Below are 16,484 nucleotides of genomic sequence, written 5' to 3'. Positions count from 1 at the left end.
GAAGCTTGCTACTATAAACTTTAGTTTGTTTAGGAAGGCCGAAAGCCTATGATCTTTCTGTATATTTGTACACACTTGGATGAACCAAACTGTTAAATTGTAGGTAATTTTCTGAGTATTTCATAAACTTATTAATCTTAATCTGAGTCGATACTTAATTTAATTTTGAATTATAAAAACAATACATAAAAGAAAAAGTTGTGCGTATATATCTATATATATAAAGTTGATAAAGAGAAATTTACTGTAAGAGTCACATTTGTAGTTATTAATAGTAGAATGAGTCACTTTATTATACTAGAGCACTTTTTCCTAACTAATAGTTTGATATCAACGGGAAGAAGCTTAAGTTGTTCTCTCTCAACCATTACTATAGCTGACTAAATAAATTTATAGGCGGGCTTTTATCACAGCCATCGATCTTAAAAACGAATGGACGTCCCAGATTGACTCTCTCAGATCTGGACAAAACTGATTCCTGCTTCAACCCCCACCCCCAAATCTTTCTTTTCCGTAACTGCAAATTTGTTATCTTGACATTAGATTTATGATGGAATCTCCTCACCCCACCCAAATCCAGATGTGTGTGATTCCAAAATCTGAGATTTAAAAGAAATGCAAGGATCGATTCATATCTTGGGCAAGACCCATTGCCAGCTAACGATATTGTGGTCTTCTCTCTCACATTTACGGAGCTCTCGATATCGTCCGATTAAGCTCCTCTGACCGTGGTCTTCTCTCTCACACAAACGGAACTCGCTGTCACGTCGTCTGTATATCTCACATGAAAACGGAGTCATGGCGTATGTATCTCCGATGAAGCTCTTCTGACCATTGACTGTATCTTTGGCGAAGTTCATCCGATGAAGCTGGTAATGCTTCGACGTCTTAGTCTCTTGATTGAAAAAGCTGTAAGCTTTATAAAGATCAGATTTTGTTTTGTTGCTAAGGTGGAGAGGAAATTAAAGGTTTGGATCCTTGCGATTTTTCAAATTGAATTCAATCTCTAAAAATCTGTGTAATATATGTATATATATGTGTTCTTATGGTTTATTTTCGTGGATGATATAAAATTATTGAGGTGTCTAAGAACACAGATGGCCAATGTCTAGGTTCAATTAGTGTGTGCAATTTTGGTTTCAGATATGGTTACAAGAACATGCTTATATTGACATTTAAGATATAAAATGTTTTCTTTAGCAATTTTATTTTCACCTTGAGCTTGCCATTGTCGCCTCAAGCTTCTAGTGCAAAGCAAATTTCTTTCTTGCCCTGTTTTATTGGAGTTAATTTACACTTTACGTTGAAGTTTTGTAAACTCTCTTGTATTTAAAAGTTTTTGTTTTATGGCTTACTAATTACAGGGTTTACCAGCTAGTATACTTCAAGCGTTAATGTTGATGATTAACAAGTACCCAAAGATGACTCTGCCACTCTGCAATGGGCAACTACATCAAACTAGCCATAAGAAATGGCTGATGCATCACCTTTGAGGAATCATGTGTTCACCAAGGTTAGTTAGCTGAGACCAAGAACCAATGGTCTTTTTGTGAACGTGCATCGCTCACGAAGATGGTGATTCAGATAGTACATGTGAATATTGTAAAGCTGTTGTACATGTGGATCTTGGAACATTTGTGTACATGTGAACATTTGTGTACATGTGGATCTTGGAACATTTGTGTAAATGATTCTAAGTAATGCATATAGGGATTGTGTACACGTGAATATTGTAAAGCTGTTGTACATGTGGATCTTGGAACATTTGTGTACATGTGGATACTCTTTTCACAAGTCATATGTTGAAATAAATAGAAAGGATTTGTAGGCTTCTATGGCGATAATTGTATTTTTTATGACCTTACAAAAATTATCCACATGCATATTTTGGTAGATTCCTTTGTTTTGTTGATCTCTATTTGTGTAGAAATATACACACAACATCTGATTATAAATTTATAACTAAAGAAGCTGATGAATCTGAATAAAGTTCTTATCATATGTGCACGAAGCTTTATAATTGTGTGCTGTGTATAAGATGGAAACGAGACTTGCTAATTAGGTTACATGTGGATACTTATAATATTGTGTACATGTGGATAGGCAAAAGGAGTACACATACCCAAACCATACACATGCATATTTTATACTTGTACATATTATACACAGCTTTAAACGAAATTGGATACTAATAAATGAATTTAAGCTTGTACATACTATAATACAAAATTGTGATTTTGATGGAAGATAATTTCTATTTGGGACCGTCTCTTCCACAATTCAGTATGTCCTCCAATGAAAACATAACCCTTTTCATTCACAATACTCCCAAAATAAACACATTTGCACATTGCCTTATACTAAGAAGAGAGGAGTGGGAACTTCTAAGTTCAGATATCTCAGATTTGGTTAACTCAGGTTGTACATATACTCACTTGCACACATGTGCATGTTTCTTAGTGTACACATAACATCCTAGCAAAGTTTTACAAAAACACCAAAAAGACCTTAAACCTACAGCATCAACAACTCGTGCATCTCCACCAGGCAGTTTGAATAACTTCCCGAAACAAGAACCCAATAACCTATCCATTCCCGTGGCAACCACCGTTAACCTCTTCGACAACGGCCGTATAGACACAAAAAAAAACAACTTACGGTTAGGTTGAGAACAACCCAATTAAATTTTAACAAAAAAATCAATGAAATTTCAATCACCTGCTTGTGTATCTGTCCGCCGCAAACAGTCGCTCAGGCAATCTCTCGTCGGGTTCGTCCTCGGGATTTGGTCCATCTGCAATTCAAGATTTAATCCATCAAAACCACAATTAATCTCCATCTCCTTGCTCAAACGCTTATCCCGTAGTTTAGATTGAAACCCAAAACCCAAAAAAAACCCCTAACAAATTTCTGAAAACCCTAGAAATCGAAAAAGACAGCGAAATGTGTCGAACCGAAAACTCACCGGCCACATGCTCTTTTCCTTCCCGTCTCCGGCTCATCGTCATCTCTGTCAGGCCTGCTATCGGATCTCCTCGCAAAATTTCTCTTCGTAATATCTCTCTCACACAGTTACAAAGGTCTCGAGTTTAGGAGATGAGAGAACGATTCACTGTCTCTCTCCTCATGCCTCCCAAATAATAACAATACCGAAATAAAAAGAAAAATAAAAAAAAGCCCAGATTTTGAATTTCAAAACCCACGACGCCAAGTAACCAAAAACCAATCTAGTTAGCAAAAGCAGGGGCACTTTAGTATTCAACCACACATAAACTGCCCCAGTAGCCCAATGTGACTTAGAGTGATGCCCAAACTCATAAAGTGACCCAAAGTGACAATTTCTCGTTGATAAATCTGGCTGCTTAGGCCATCCACGTCGCTTTTGAGGATGGGGGGAATGACAGCACGTGTCGGCATTGTAGGGCGTGTGTGTCTTTCACGCGTTTTATTTTTTCCTCGCGCGTCCGTCTTCTTTAATCACCGCGCGTCCCGTGACATTTTACTAGGGTGGACTTCTTTTACGTTTCGTGGCGGATGGAAAACTTTTCCAACGCTATTGTTTTGTCAAACGGGCCAAAGCTTACCAATTTATTGGGCTTATAGTTCTTCATATGTTTTGCACAGCCCCATAAGGACATAGAGTTTCTCCCCTTTCTGCTTTACGCCGCCGTGAGCTTTCGTTCAGATTACATCGTTACCTAGCAACGGTCATGTAACGTCTGCAGCTAGCATTCACTCACCACATTAAAGGAAGCATTTATGTGCTTTAGGTCTCTTCTCCCACACCCCTCGCATTCCATCGACTTCACAGATTAAAGCTCCACCTATATATAAATAAGGTGGTTGTCTGCGATGAACAACATCACCTCAAACAAATCAATTACTACATTCTTTGCAACCACAAACTCCATATATGGTAACATCACTCTTTCTGCCGTCCGTATCAACGTATATGACCGTTAGATCAAATAAGAGTTTGGTTAAGTTTGGTTTAATGTTGGTTGTTTAATTGACTCTGTAAACCGGATTGTAAAACCGGATATCATTTACTATATAAAGTAAACCTGTAACAGAAAGTCAATAATAAGAATTCATTTTCCATTTTGAGCTCGTCTTCTTCATCGAGCTTGAGCTCAACTATTATGGTATCAGAGCGACGAGATTCGAAATCTCGTCCGATTCTTTCTTTTTCTTCTTTCATTTGACCTCTGATCGATCGGTGATTTGCTCGATCGGTTATTTCTTGTTGCGTCATCTCTATTTTCACAAATTTTACCGGAACGTGATCGAAAATGGTGATCGGAAGGAAGGTTGGTCGTCGTGTTAGTCGAGTCACAGCCTCGGCACGAAGATCTGCCGTTCGTGAAACTCCTTCACCAGATCCACCATCTCCACCGGCTTTCTCTTACGATACGCTTCATAGCATCCATTCTCCGTTTCATCTAACCAACGGTGACAATCCGGGAGTTGCTCTTATCACTGAGGTACTTGATGGATCTAACTACGATAACTGGAAAATCGCGATGACTATTGCCTTAGATGCAAAGAATAAAATAGCATTCGTTGATGGATCGTTAGCTAGGCCTCTTGAATCATCTCAGAACTTCCGTATTTGATCTCGTTGTAACTCAATGGTGAAATCATGGATTCTAAATGCGGTTTCTAAGCAGATCTACAAAAGTATCTTGCGTTTTAATGATGCGTTTGAAATCTGGAAGGATCTGGAAACTCGTTTCCACATCACAAACATTCCACGATCGTATCACCTATCTCAACAAATTTGGTCACTGCAGCAGGGATCGATGGACCTTGCTACCTATTATACCACTTTGAAAACTCTCTGGGATGAACTTGATGGTGCTGCTTGTACTAAGACTTGTCGTTCTTGTGATTGTTGCAAGTCTATGTGTAAACAGGCTGATCAAGCGAAGGTTATCAAGTTCTTGGCTGGTCTAAATGAGTCGTATGCTATCATTCGCAGTCAGATAATCATGAAGAAAACCATCCCTGAGCTTTCTGAGATCTATAACCTCTTGGATCAGGACCACAATCAACGTTCATTCACCTCTGTTCAGAATGCTACTACATTCAATGTGGCGGCCTCTGCTCCTGATCAACCCTCTCAGATCAATGCGGCCAACTATCATCAGAAACAGAACAAGCCGATTTGCACTCATTGTGGTTACACTGGTCATACTACTGAGACTTGTTACAAGATACATGGATATCCTATTGATTTCAAACACAAGTACAAGTCCAAGAATGACAAGAACGTTTCTTCAGTGAAACAGGCTAGCTCTTCTAAACCGGTTACTGCTCAGCTCATGATGAATCCTACTGAAATTGGTGGTCAGAGCATTCCTAATGTCATCAACAGTCTTACTAAAGATCAAATTGAAGGGGTTATTGCATACTTCAACTCTCAACTTCAGTCATCATCATCTAGCCTTTTCAACACTGGTTCTACATCTGGTGCTACCATCACCGCTTTGCCGGGTATGGCCTGTTCTTCTTCTACACTAAGATTCATAGGTGTATTAAAAGCTACAGACAGTGTTTTGGTATCTCATTCTTGGATTGTAGACAGTGGTGCTACTCACCATGTATGTTGTGATAGAGATAAATTTGAATCTTTCACTGTTTCTCTTAATGCCTCTGTCACACTTCCGACTGGTTTGGGTGTCAAAATTGAAGGAGTGGGTCGCGTCAGACTCAGTAACTCTTTGATCTTGAACAATGTCTTATACATACCTGACTTCAGACTGAACTTGATGAGCGTCAGTCAGGTTACTAAAGACTTAGGCTATCGGATTATCTTTGATGACACTTGTTGCATGATACAGGATCATATCAAGGGGCTGATGATTGGTCAGGGTGAGCAGGTTGCTAATCTGTATGTGCTGGAGACGACAAGATTAACAGAGACGTCTGATGTGGAGAGTTCATCTTTCTGTAACGTTGTTGTTGATTCTCTTTTATGGCACAATAGATTAGGCCACCCCTCTGTAGAGAAAACAAATATACTCAGTGATGTACTTGGTTTCAAATTCAAGAATAAAACACCTTTTCACTGTGATATTTGTCCTCTTGCCAAGCAGAAACGTTTAAGTTATCCTTCTCTCAACAATGTCTGTGCTAAAGCTCTTGATCTTATACACATGGACATCTGGGGTCCCTTTTCTGTCTGTACTACTGAAGGTTACAGATACTTCCTCACTCTGGTGGATGATCACACACGAGTAACTTGGGTTTATCTGCTTCGGAGTAAAGATGAGGTACTCACAGTGTTTCCAGAATTTCTTACCATGGTTGAACTTCAATACAAGACGAAGGTTAAGGCAGTCCGTTCTGACAATGCTCCTGAATTGAGATTCAATGCATTGTTCAAGAAGAAAGGCATATTGGCTTATCATTCTTGTCCAGAAACACCAGAGCAAAACTCTGTTGTTGAAAGAAAACATCAACATATTTTGAATGTTGCAAGAGCTTTGATGTTTCAGTCTCACTTGACTTTAGATTACTGGGGAGATGCAGTTTTAACCGCGGTCTTTCTCATTAACAGAACTCCAGCTCCTCTGCTTCAGAACAGAACGCCTTATGAAGTTCTTACCTCTAAGCGTCCTGATTACAGTGGTTTGAAAGTGTTTGGGTGTTTGGCTTACATGTCTACTTCTTCAAAGAACCGACATAAGTTTCAACCTCGAGCTAAACCCTGTGTATTTCTTGGCTATCCTTCGGGTTATAAAGGCTACAAGCTTCTAGATTTGGAGTCTCACTCGATTCATATCTCTCGAAATGTAGTTTTTCACGAGACTATCTTTCCTTTTACTCATGACCAAGGTATTTCTTTGGATGGTTTCTTCTCTATGGACTCTATGCCTCACTCAGTAGCTAGTGAAGTTCCTATCAGCACAAGTGAATCTCCTGCAACGGCTTGTACTGATCCTGTCATTGATCGTCCTGCTTTTGTAGATACGAGTGCCACTTCTGCTGATACGAACACGCATCCAAATAGAGGAGCATCCAAACGAGTATCTAAACCTCCGGGTTATCTCAATGAATACCTTTGTCACATGACCGAAACAGATATACCTTATCCTCTAGCCTCTTACATTTCTTATGCTAAGTTGTCTGAAGGATATGAAGCCTACATATGTGCTCTTGCTCAGCATGTGGAACCTACATGTTTTACTCAGGCCAAGAAGTTTGATGAGTGGATCAAAGCGATGAATGAAGAATTGCTGGCTTTAGAACGCAATGATACATGGACTATCTGCTCTCTTCCTGATGGAAAACACAAGATTGGCTGTAAATGGGTATACAAGGTCAAACTCAATGCTGATGGAACTTTGGAGAGATATAAGGCACGCCTCGTTGCTAAAGGTTATACTCAGCAAGAGGGTGTGGATTTTATAGATACTTTCTCTCCTGTTGCTAAAATGACTACTGTCAAGACACTCTTATCTGTCTCTGCAGCAAAACATTGGAGTTTAACACAATTGGATATCTCAAATGCTTTCTTAAACGGTGATCTTGATGAGGAGATTTACATGGCTTTACCTCCTGGTTATACACCGAAAGAGGGGGAAGTTTTGCCTGTTAATGCAGTTTGCAAGCTCAAGAAATCTTTATATGGGTTAAAGCAAGCTTCAAGGCAGTGGTTTCTTAAGTTTAGTACCACTTTGATCTCTCTCGGTTTCAAGAAGTCACATACGGATCATACTCTGTTTATCAAAAATATTGGTGGTGTTTACATTGCGGTTTTGGTTTATGTCGATGACATAATCATCGCTAGCAGTGATGATTCTGCGGTTGATTTGCTCAAGACTAGTCTGCAGGAATCTTTTAAACTTCGGGATCTTGGACCTTTGAAATTCTTTCTTGGTCTTGAGATTGCTCGTTCTCAAAAGGGTATTGCTGTTACCCAACGGAAGTACATTTTGGAGCTTCTTGAAGATGCTGGTTTGTTAGCTTGCAAGCCATCTAATGTACCTATGGATCCTAATGTCAAGCTTTGTCAAGATTCTACAGAGCCTGTTTTGGATGATCCTACGGTTTATCGTCGCCTTGTGGGACGCTTGATGTATCTGACTATTACTAGACCAGATATTACCTATGCTGTCAATCGTCTCTGTCAATTTGCTTCTTCTCCAAAGGCTTCTCATTTAAAAGCAGCTTACAGAGTTCTACATTTTCTAAAAGGTTCTATTGGTCTTGGCCTTTTCTACTCTTCTGAATCTGATTTGACACTCAAGGCTTATACGGATGCTGATTGGGGATCATGTGCTGATACACGAAGGTCGACTTCTGGCTTCTGTTTGTTCCTTGGCAACTCTCTTATCTCCTGGAAAAGCAAGAAACAAGATGTCGTCTCTCACTCCTCAGCAGAGTCCGAATATCGTGCCATGTCGTTTGCGGTGAAAGAAGTCGTTTGGATTGTTAATTTGTTGACTGAATTGCAGGCTCCACAGACTAAACCAGTGGCTTTCTATTGTGACTCCACGGCTGCAATTCATATCGCCAATAATCCCGTTTTCCATGAACGAACTAAACACGTCGAACTCGATTGTCATCAGGTTCGAGACCGAATTGTCAGCGGCTTGATCAAGACACTTCATGTTCGCAGTGAGACTCAGCTGGCTGATGTGTTTACCAAGCCTCTGCAACCTGGCCTTTTCCATTCTCTTATTGGCAAGATGTCGTTGCGTTCGATTTTCTCGTCATCTTGAGGGGGAATATCAACGTATATGACCGTTAGATCAAATAAGAGTTTGGTTAAGTTTGGTTTAATGTTGGTTGTTTAATTGACTCTGTAAACCGGATTGTAAAACCGGATATCATTTACTATATAAAGTAAACCTGTAACAGAAAGTCAATAATAAGAATTCATTTTCCATTTTGAGCTCGTCTTCTTCATCGAGCTTGAGCTCAACTATTAGTCCGATTTGAAAGATGCCGCTGTTCACTGTCGAGGCCCGACTGCTGAGATTCTAGGGAGTGATGTCAAGGAAGGAGGCCAGGTTATGGGTGTGTGCATACTCCTCCTTGAAAATAAGGTAATCAACGCCGGCGAACAACCACCGTGTCTTATAAACGTTTGTTCTTCACTTTTATTAGTATAGATTTTGAGAGAGTTATAGCCATGACCTTTTAGTTATACATTCTCTTTCTTGGTTGCAATCAGTGAGCTTTTTTATTGACTTTTCATCTTATTTGTACATATAGCTTACTGAAGATCGAGCTAAGTTGGATGAGAGAGAATCTCAAGATGACTGAATCCATTATTCAAAGCATATAATTACTCGGTAAATACTTTCTTGCTCGATTGTGTTACACCTTATAGTTTTTATTCTAGATTACACATAAACAACCGTGTTGCAGTCTTGCTGATTTCAATCTCTTATGATTCTGAGTTCTAGACTTACTACGGTTCCTTCTTATTCAAAAAAAATATCGATGCTATACTCTACAAAATATTCAGGAGCATTCAGATATGGAATGCAGATGAGCGAGGCTCAAGCAGAGAGACACCATCGGCTTGCCGAGTTATCATGATAGGCAAAAAAGAGAGGCTCAAGAGATACCAGTGAATTATCAAAAAAATATCCGGAGGATGACAGATGGATACTGCAAACGGGAGATTCTTTCGCCTCTTATTGGTAGAATGGTAAGAAAACTGAATACGACCTGACTGTGTTCTTAGTTTTGGTTAATTGATTTCAGAAACTTATTATCTTGATACATGGAACTAGATGGTTTCTTTAGTTCATTCAAACAAATATTGTGCTGATTTTAACCGCTTATGATTCTAATTACTTGAATTAATATGTTTCTTTCGATTCAAACAAATATCATAGCTAATACTCTAAAAAATAAAGTGCAGATATGGAAGGCGGATAAATGAGTCTCAAGAGATTATGCAGGAACAGATACATAGAGAAAACATTGGGTGGTAGTAGAGAGAAGCCTGAGAACGTGCGGTCGAGTTATCTTGATAGGAAAAAAAGAGAAGCTCAGGAGTCACCAGTGAATTATCAACAGAATCTGTAAGATTAGAGACAGTTTGATACTGCAACTAGGGATATTCTTTCTTGTCTTGCAAGGAGATTGGTAAGCTAATTGAGTAAGATCTGACTGTGTATAAGAACACGCAGATGAGAAACGAAGTAGTTCTAATCATAGTCTTTAACAAAAACTTGGAATAAAAAGAGCAGTGGGTGATGGAATTTAAGAGGAGACAGAGTATAGACACACCAAATAGAACAGTCAAATGATTTCTTTGGACACAAGTAACTGATATGTGTTACGTTATAACAAATATATATTTGTGTTTGAAGTATTCTTTGGAGCTCAAACCCTAATGAGGAAGAAATTGAAACAGTATAAACAAACTATTTGATCTGGGAACTTAATGATTCTAAAACCTAAACAAATTTACACTCAATTGTAAACTTAACCATTATTTTACATAAGAACTTAAATAACCAACATAAAAGAGTATTTAGATCATAATAATTAAGATTTCATTTACTTTTAATCATCTTGCTCATAATTCTATATATAATTTTCAGTTATAAAATACAATAAATTGTGAGTTATAATCATCTCAAATTTTCTTAAGACCATCAATACTATTAAAACTAAATTTTAATCTGACTACCAATTTATATTTCATAATGGTTTCAATATATTTACCACATATATATCCATACACAAATGCAAAAACAAAATGAATTAAAATTTATTAAAAAAAATCAAACTTGAGCGTATAGTGAAATGGTTTGTATCCGTTAATGAAACAAAATATGTCTTTTTTGGAAAGTATGACGTTTTTATGTGATAAAGAGATAAAATATTTTTTTTTATAACTGTGATATGATCCCAAAGGCTTTCTAGGCCCAATGACTAATCACCACGAGGTCCGAAAGATCTGCGTTTTCTTACCACTTAAGGCGTTCCGGGTGGCTAAGTGGAATCGAACCCAGGGCGGAAGCTCCAGCCGGAGCCCCTTTACCACTAGGCCAAGACCACTTGGTTGTATAACGTTTTTATGTGAGAAAGAGAGAAAATATTTTTTTTTTTTGATAACCGTGGTGTGATCCTAAAGGTTTTCTAGGCCCAAAGACTAATCACCACGAGACCCGCAAGATCCGTGTTTTCTTATCAAAAAAAAAGAGAGAAAATAAATAAAAGAAAATGTGATCTTTGTGTTCCAAAGAAAATGGAGAAAATGGGGGAGTGTCTCCAATATATTTGAATTCTTGAAAAAACAAACAATAGTAAAATCGAGTGCTTCAAGAACCACGAAAAAATCAAGCGCAAAAAGTGAAAGATATAAAGCACAAATCCAAGAATAAAGAGATATGACGTCTTAAATCCAAATGCATATTCGTGACAAAAAAAAAATCAAAAGTCATATATTACAAACACTTTTAAAAATAAATATGATATAAAATTACATGAGACAGATAGAAATAAAATATACATTATTCTCGATTCGACTTCAGTGTAGGGAAAAAGGATCAACCAAATAAGACGATGAAGTCATGTTTTTTAAATCAAATACCCACAATGCTAAAGAATTGGAAACAACTCAACATACGCCATCCTAGAGACTATAAATAAAAATCTACAATTGCATACAAAAACAATCAATCTAAAAATCATACCCATAGTCACTAACAATGGGAAACAACCAGACATAGTAAATACTACACATTCTCATGACCTTGGTAAATAACATCGTTTCTAAGAGTGGGCGTTCGGATATCCATTCAGATTTTATCTGAGTTTATTCGGGGTTTGGGTTTTCGGAATCCAAGAATTGAGTATTTTTAAAATTTGATTCGAGTTCGGTTTGGATCCTTACGAATTCGAATCAACACAAACATTATTCTGATTGCAACATAAAAGAGCACCAGGCAACTCTATATATAGATCTGCATCAAATAACGTTAAAGATGTAAAGTGTTCTTTACAAAATGTAAAGTGTTGTTCTTTACCAAGATATTAATTTTTTTGACAACCAATATTAAATAATTTTCTAAATGTTTTATAAATAATTTTATAGTCGATTCACCCGCCCGTAGGGCGGGCCAAACCCTAGTAATTAAATAATTTTCTTATATAATAAAGTTTGCTTTTCTCTCTCCATGGGGGTTTTCTGCCACGTGTCATCGTATTTATAATCTCCGAAAACTGCTTTCTACGAAATTAATGAGCTATTTTGTAACTGTATAATGTTATGGGCTCTTATACGAAATCCCAAATCCACTCTTTTCTCACTTTATCTCTATCGTTTCTAGATTTTATTTCTTCTTTATCGTTTCATGATTCCTTGCTACCACATGATCTTTGTAACAGATGAAGTAAATTAGAACCTTCAATCCCAACGATTAGTTGTTAGATGATAATAATGGCATTCAATCGTAGAAATCAATCCACGACTTCTTCATCCTTACAACTTCCCTAGCTTTTTCACTATTATATGGAATTGAAGATAGAAGGGCTCCGGTCAACTAAACGTCACGCTATCTCCGATACATCTGTTAAAAGAAGGTCGCAATAATTTTGAATCCTTAAAGGCCGGTCGGTGTAAGGAAATTGTTGTTACCCGTCTCCTCAGTTTTTGGGTAGCAGAAAGTTGGAGAGCTTATGGATCTGGTTGATTAACAGGTCTGTTATCTTCACTGAATCAGTTGTTTCACAAACTCTGGAAAAGTGATTTGTAACGTTTGATTCTCAGAGTATTGCTCTCTTTTTCAAGTGATTTGGAGTTTTCAATTTTATCATCTATTTCTAGGACTCTGATGTGGGGTTTGCTGTTAGATTTGCTTCCAATTCTAGGGGGAAACTCTGGCGTTCTTGAAGGCTGATAATATTAGTTGCTCCAAAAGCCTAAGCATCAATGTTAATCATGTATTTTCTTTCTTTTAAGGGTGGGTGTCCTGCTTTCATTTTTGGTTGCATTGTCAATATTAACACGGATATGTATTCTTTGGTTACTGAAGATAATGGTCAGCATCACAGGTACATGATTTTCCTATCTTATGCCCAATGAAAATTTAGTTTGTAGATTATTAACCAACACTTTTTTCTCTTCAATCAGACAAAAACTCTAGCAGCTAGCCGCTGTTGCGTTTTGTCTACTCCTAGCCTGGGTGAGTCCTACTTAGCCTTTCCTTTTTTCATGTTTTTCCTGATTAGTATTTTTTCATTCCTTTTTCTTATATTTAAAAAAAAAAACGAGAAATCTGCTGTCAACATATCTGTTTGATTTGGCTTTATGTTTTCATTGTAGTGATAAGCTACGGTTAAGTCTAGAACTATGTTATTTTGCCACAGTGGCCATGATATCAACTAGGGACCTCACTAAACATACATTGGGCAAGTAAGTTGTGATCATGTATTACCAAGAAAAACTGCTTTTATCTATTTGTCTCCTTTTTCTTCTCCCAGAACTGTTTTTTTTTGTGTCTTCGCTGGTTTAGTTTGATCATAGTCGAGGTTATCATAGCAAGGTGAATGTTATAGCTAGGCTAGGAAGTAATAATCTGACAAGTATGTAATGTTGAATCCTTAAAGAGTCCACAGACTGACCCATGTACTTTATATTTTGATGCAGATCGAACCCATCCTAATATGTTGTGTCATGGGTCTGGTTGATTCTTATTTGGAAAAGTTCAAAGGGAAATTTTCAAGAAGACAGACACTCACCGTATGAGACTGATGTTGCGTTTGTGGTTGTTCTTATGCTTATTTTCTTTTTGGTTACGTTTTGTAGATCGAGTGATTGTTGAGTATGAGTATGATCAACCAGAAAAAAAAAAAACAAAGTTGGAGATGGTGGTGATGAGAAATCCAAATCTGAAGTAAAAGAGACTAGAAACCAAGGCATAGAAGAGACGAAGACAAGGATGACTGATGATCTAAGCCGTCAAGGTTGCACCAACGTTCCTGATCTAGAGATATAAAGGATTAAGCATAGAAGTAACCAGGAGCAAAGAGACAAGAGAGTTGATAGAGGTCGTAAAAAGGGTAGACATATAGAAGAAATAAACAGAAAGAGGAAGTGGCTTGGTTTTTCTTTTGCACTGTAGAAGTAGGTGAATAACTCATCCTCTTCCTCCATTTCTTTCATGTGCAGAGGTTTCACTTTATACACAAATGCTGCAATACCCTCTTCACATTGTCTCTATTAATCAATTGTTCAGTTACATGGGGTTGATTGGATCATCTAGGATTATCACATGTTTGATGAATTTCTTTCAAAGGAAACGAATTGACTCCTGATTTGTTTTGTATATTATATGATTTTCTGGTTTATAAAGACAGGAAATGAATCTCTGTTGTTGCTGAGGAAAAAGCTCAAACGGCAACAACATAAGATTTTGTTGCCCTATTGTTAATATGTCATTCAACCTTCCCATCAGACATGTTCTTCGCTGAAGTAACACATCAAAAATCCGTGTTCCGGTTGTTAATGTTCTGGAATGCAAAACTAACTAAAAGATTTCGTTTCTCTTATATGCCTTCAACGACAAAACTAGAACATCATGTGTAAATTATAACTAAAATTTTCATCTTTTTCTATTTTGTATTTTAAATCCAAAATGTGGAATCCAAATTTAAAACTACAGAATGTGGAATCCAAATTTAAAAAGTAAAATAAATATTAAAAATCTTTATATTTAATATATTTTATTTCCTAGAAAACAACAAATATTTTTGAAATCATTAAAATATATATTATTGTATAAAATAAACTATAAGTAAATTATACAACCAGCATCTGATGATATAGATCATGTATTCATGATATGGAGAAAGATATTTTTTTTAAAAAACAATCAGATGAATTGGATGTCAAATAAAGCCAGGAGATTAGCTTGCAGGAAATCAATGTTGTCGTTTGTGTTGAAACCAACTTTCACGGTTTCAAGACATTGCAACTTGTCCAAAAAGTGCTTCATCTGTTTCAGCTCTTGAAAAGAACCTCCATACTCTGAAATTTTTAGAACCTTCACTTGACATGTCTCTAAACAACATAATTTCTCCTCGTTCACAATCTTCATTTTCTTATGCTTATGATTCTTCTTAGGACTGCAAGCGCATGCATCTCCGCATTTATTTGTTACTCTATGCACGAGACCCTGAAACCAAAGAACAGTTTGATGTATACGTAAAGGAGGAAGTAAATAAAAGAATATAGTCCCAAATAATGGAAAAAAAAACAATCGGAAATCCATAATAATACCTTGATAGCTAAAGTGTGTAGATTTGGACAACTCTTGAGCAGGACCGGCATTACTTGCCAACCTTTTTCTTCGTGACTCTCGATAGATAAATTAAGGAGGTTCTTGAACACGGGCATGGACTCACAACAGAAATGAAATGCCTGATCACAACAGATGAAAGAAAACATATATAAGCAAGGTCATCTTATGCTGACAGATTCTAACCAGCCCAAAAAGAAAACAATAATAAATAGAAGTAGCAAAAAAAATGACTGACCTCAAGGGAATCAGGAGACAAGTGAAGGGTGGTAATGCTGGTTATACCCGCAACTAGATTTGTAACATCACCAAATATAGGCTCCCCATCACCATAATCATTATCATAATCATCGGAATAATCATAGCGGTTAGTTGACTCACCTAACTTAATACTAAGCCTGGCTTCGACAAGAGTATCTAAATCAACAAACTGATAGTATTCGAAGACATAACTAGAATAGTCAAGGTAGACAAGATTTGGTGCTCCACAATAAGTCACACGGTGATCATCTTTAGCATCCGGAAAATCGAGAAATACCACAAGTCGCTTGATGGATGCACTCTGCACGATCGTACCGTAACATGGCAGAAGCAACTGATCATTGAGTATGTATAACTCCTCCAGAACAGGGCTGCCACGGATGAGCCCACTAAAGTTGGGACCATCAAGCCCTGTAACTGATAAGATAGAAAGTGATTTGAGCGCTGGGAAAAACACATGCTGGACGCCAAGAATGTATGCACCGGAGAGTGTGAGCTTAACCAATGTGTTGCTTGTTAACAACTCTCTCTCTATAAAAAAGTAAGAATTTCCTCGGGAGGCATGCAAGTGTAGTTCCAATAGACCACGTTCCATTAAGGTCCAAATCCAACGGTAGTATTCATAGTTAATGCAATCTCTAGTTGTATGACTGAGAGAGAGTTTCTTGATGATGTGAGAGTCGCTTAATAGAGAAAATTGCTTCTCCACGAAATCAGAGAAGAGATGTGAACCTCTTGTTTCTTCTTCTTTGTCGGGATAAACAACCATCGACTCGTCAAAGCAAATGTTGTCTACAAGAACCATCAGATTACGCCACCTCTTGGACAGAACTGATGTTGAAGCAGCCACTTTTGTCGGAACTAAAGAAAGGATTTTGCCAAGAATCTCATCTGGCAATTTGCTGATGGAATCTCTACAACGCATGACTAATACAATAAAAGTAGGAG

General features: G+C 37.4%; 1 protein-coding gene and 2 long non-coding RNA genes across 3 annotated transcripts; 2 read left to right on the top strand and 1 right to left on the bottom strand.

The window, feature by feature from the left end:
- Positions 1 to 8,938: 8,938 nt before the first annotated feature.
- Positions 8,939 to 10,279, top strand: LOC130511583 (uncharacterized). Its single transcript, XR_008945077.1, has 4 exons — positions 8,939 to 9,056; positions 9,226 to 9,305; positions 9,482 to 9,667; positions 9,884 to 10,279. It is a non-coding gene; the product is annotated as an uncharacterized LOC130511583 (long non-coding RNA).
- Positions 10,280 to 11,016: 737 nt separating this feature from the next.
- Positions 11,017 to 16,464, bottom strand: LOC130511348 (F-box/LRR-repeat protein At1g48400-like). Its single transcript, XM_057008282.1, has 4 exons — positions 15,514 to 16,464; positions 15,257 to 15,397; positions 14,872 to 15,152; positions 11,017 to 11,095 (listed from the first exon to the last, which is right to left on the bottom strand). Exons 1-4 carry the CDS (start codon positions 16,459 to 16,461, stop codon positions 11,017 to 11,019), a joined length of 1,449 nt encoding a protein of 482 aa, XP_056864262.1. The 5' UTR covers positions 16,462 to 16,464.
- On the top strand, positions 12,232 to 14,292 carry LOC108837996 (uncharacterized). Its single transcript, XR_001947424.2, has 5 exons — positions 12,232 to 12,675; positions 12,938 to 13,029; positions 13,109 to 13,160; positions 13,301 to 13,390; positions 13,625 to 14,292. It is a non-coding gene; the product is annotated as an uncharacterized LOC108837996 (long non-coding RNA).
- Positions 16,465 to 16,484: the final 20 nt, after the last annotated feature.

The sequence above is a fragment of the Raphanus sativus genome, chromosome 4 (assembly GCF_000801105.2).
Source record: "Raphanus sativus cultivar WK10039 chromosome 4, ASM80110v3, whole genome shotgun sequence".
In the NCBI taxonomy this organism is placed as follows: domain Eukaryota; kingdom Viridiplantae; phylum Streptophyta; class Magnoliopsida; order Brassicales; family Brassicaceae; genus Raphanus; species Raphanus sativus.
This window is presented reverse-complemented; position numbering and strand designations above follow the sequence as displayed.

Excerpts from the sequence above, each read along its gene's own strand:
- LOC130511348 (XM_057008282.1), bottom strand. The coding sequence starts at position 16,461 with ATGCGTTGTAGAGATTCCATCAGCAAATTGCCAGATGAGATTCTTGGC. Across the intron at positions 15,398-15,513 it reads TGTCTCCTGATTCCCTTGAG|GCATTTCATTTCTGTTGTGA; the intron begins GTCAGTCATTTT and ends TGTTGTGATCAG. Across the intron at positions 15,153-15,256 it reads TACACACTTTAGCTATCAAG|GGTCTCGTGCATAGAGTAAC; the intron begins GTATTATTATGG and ends CTTTGGTTTCAG.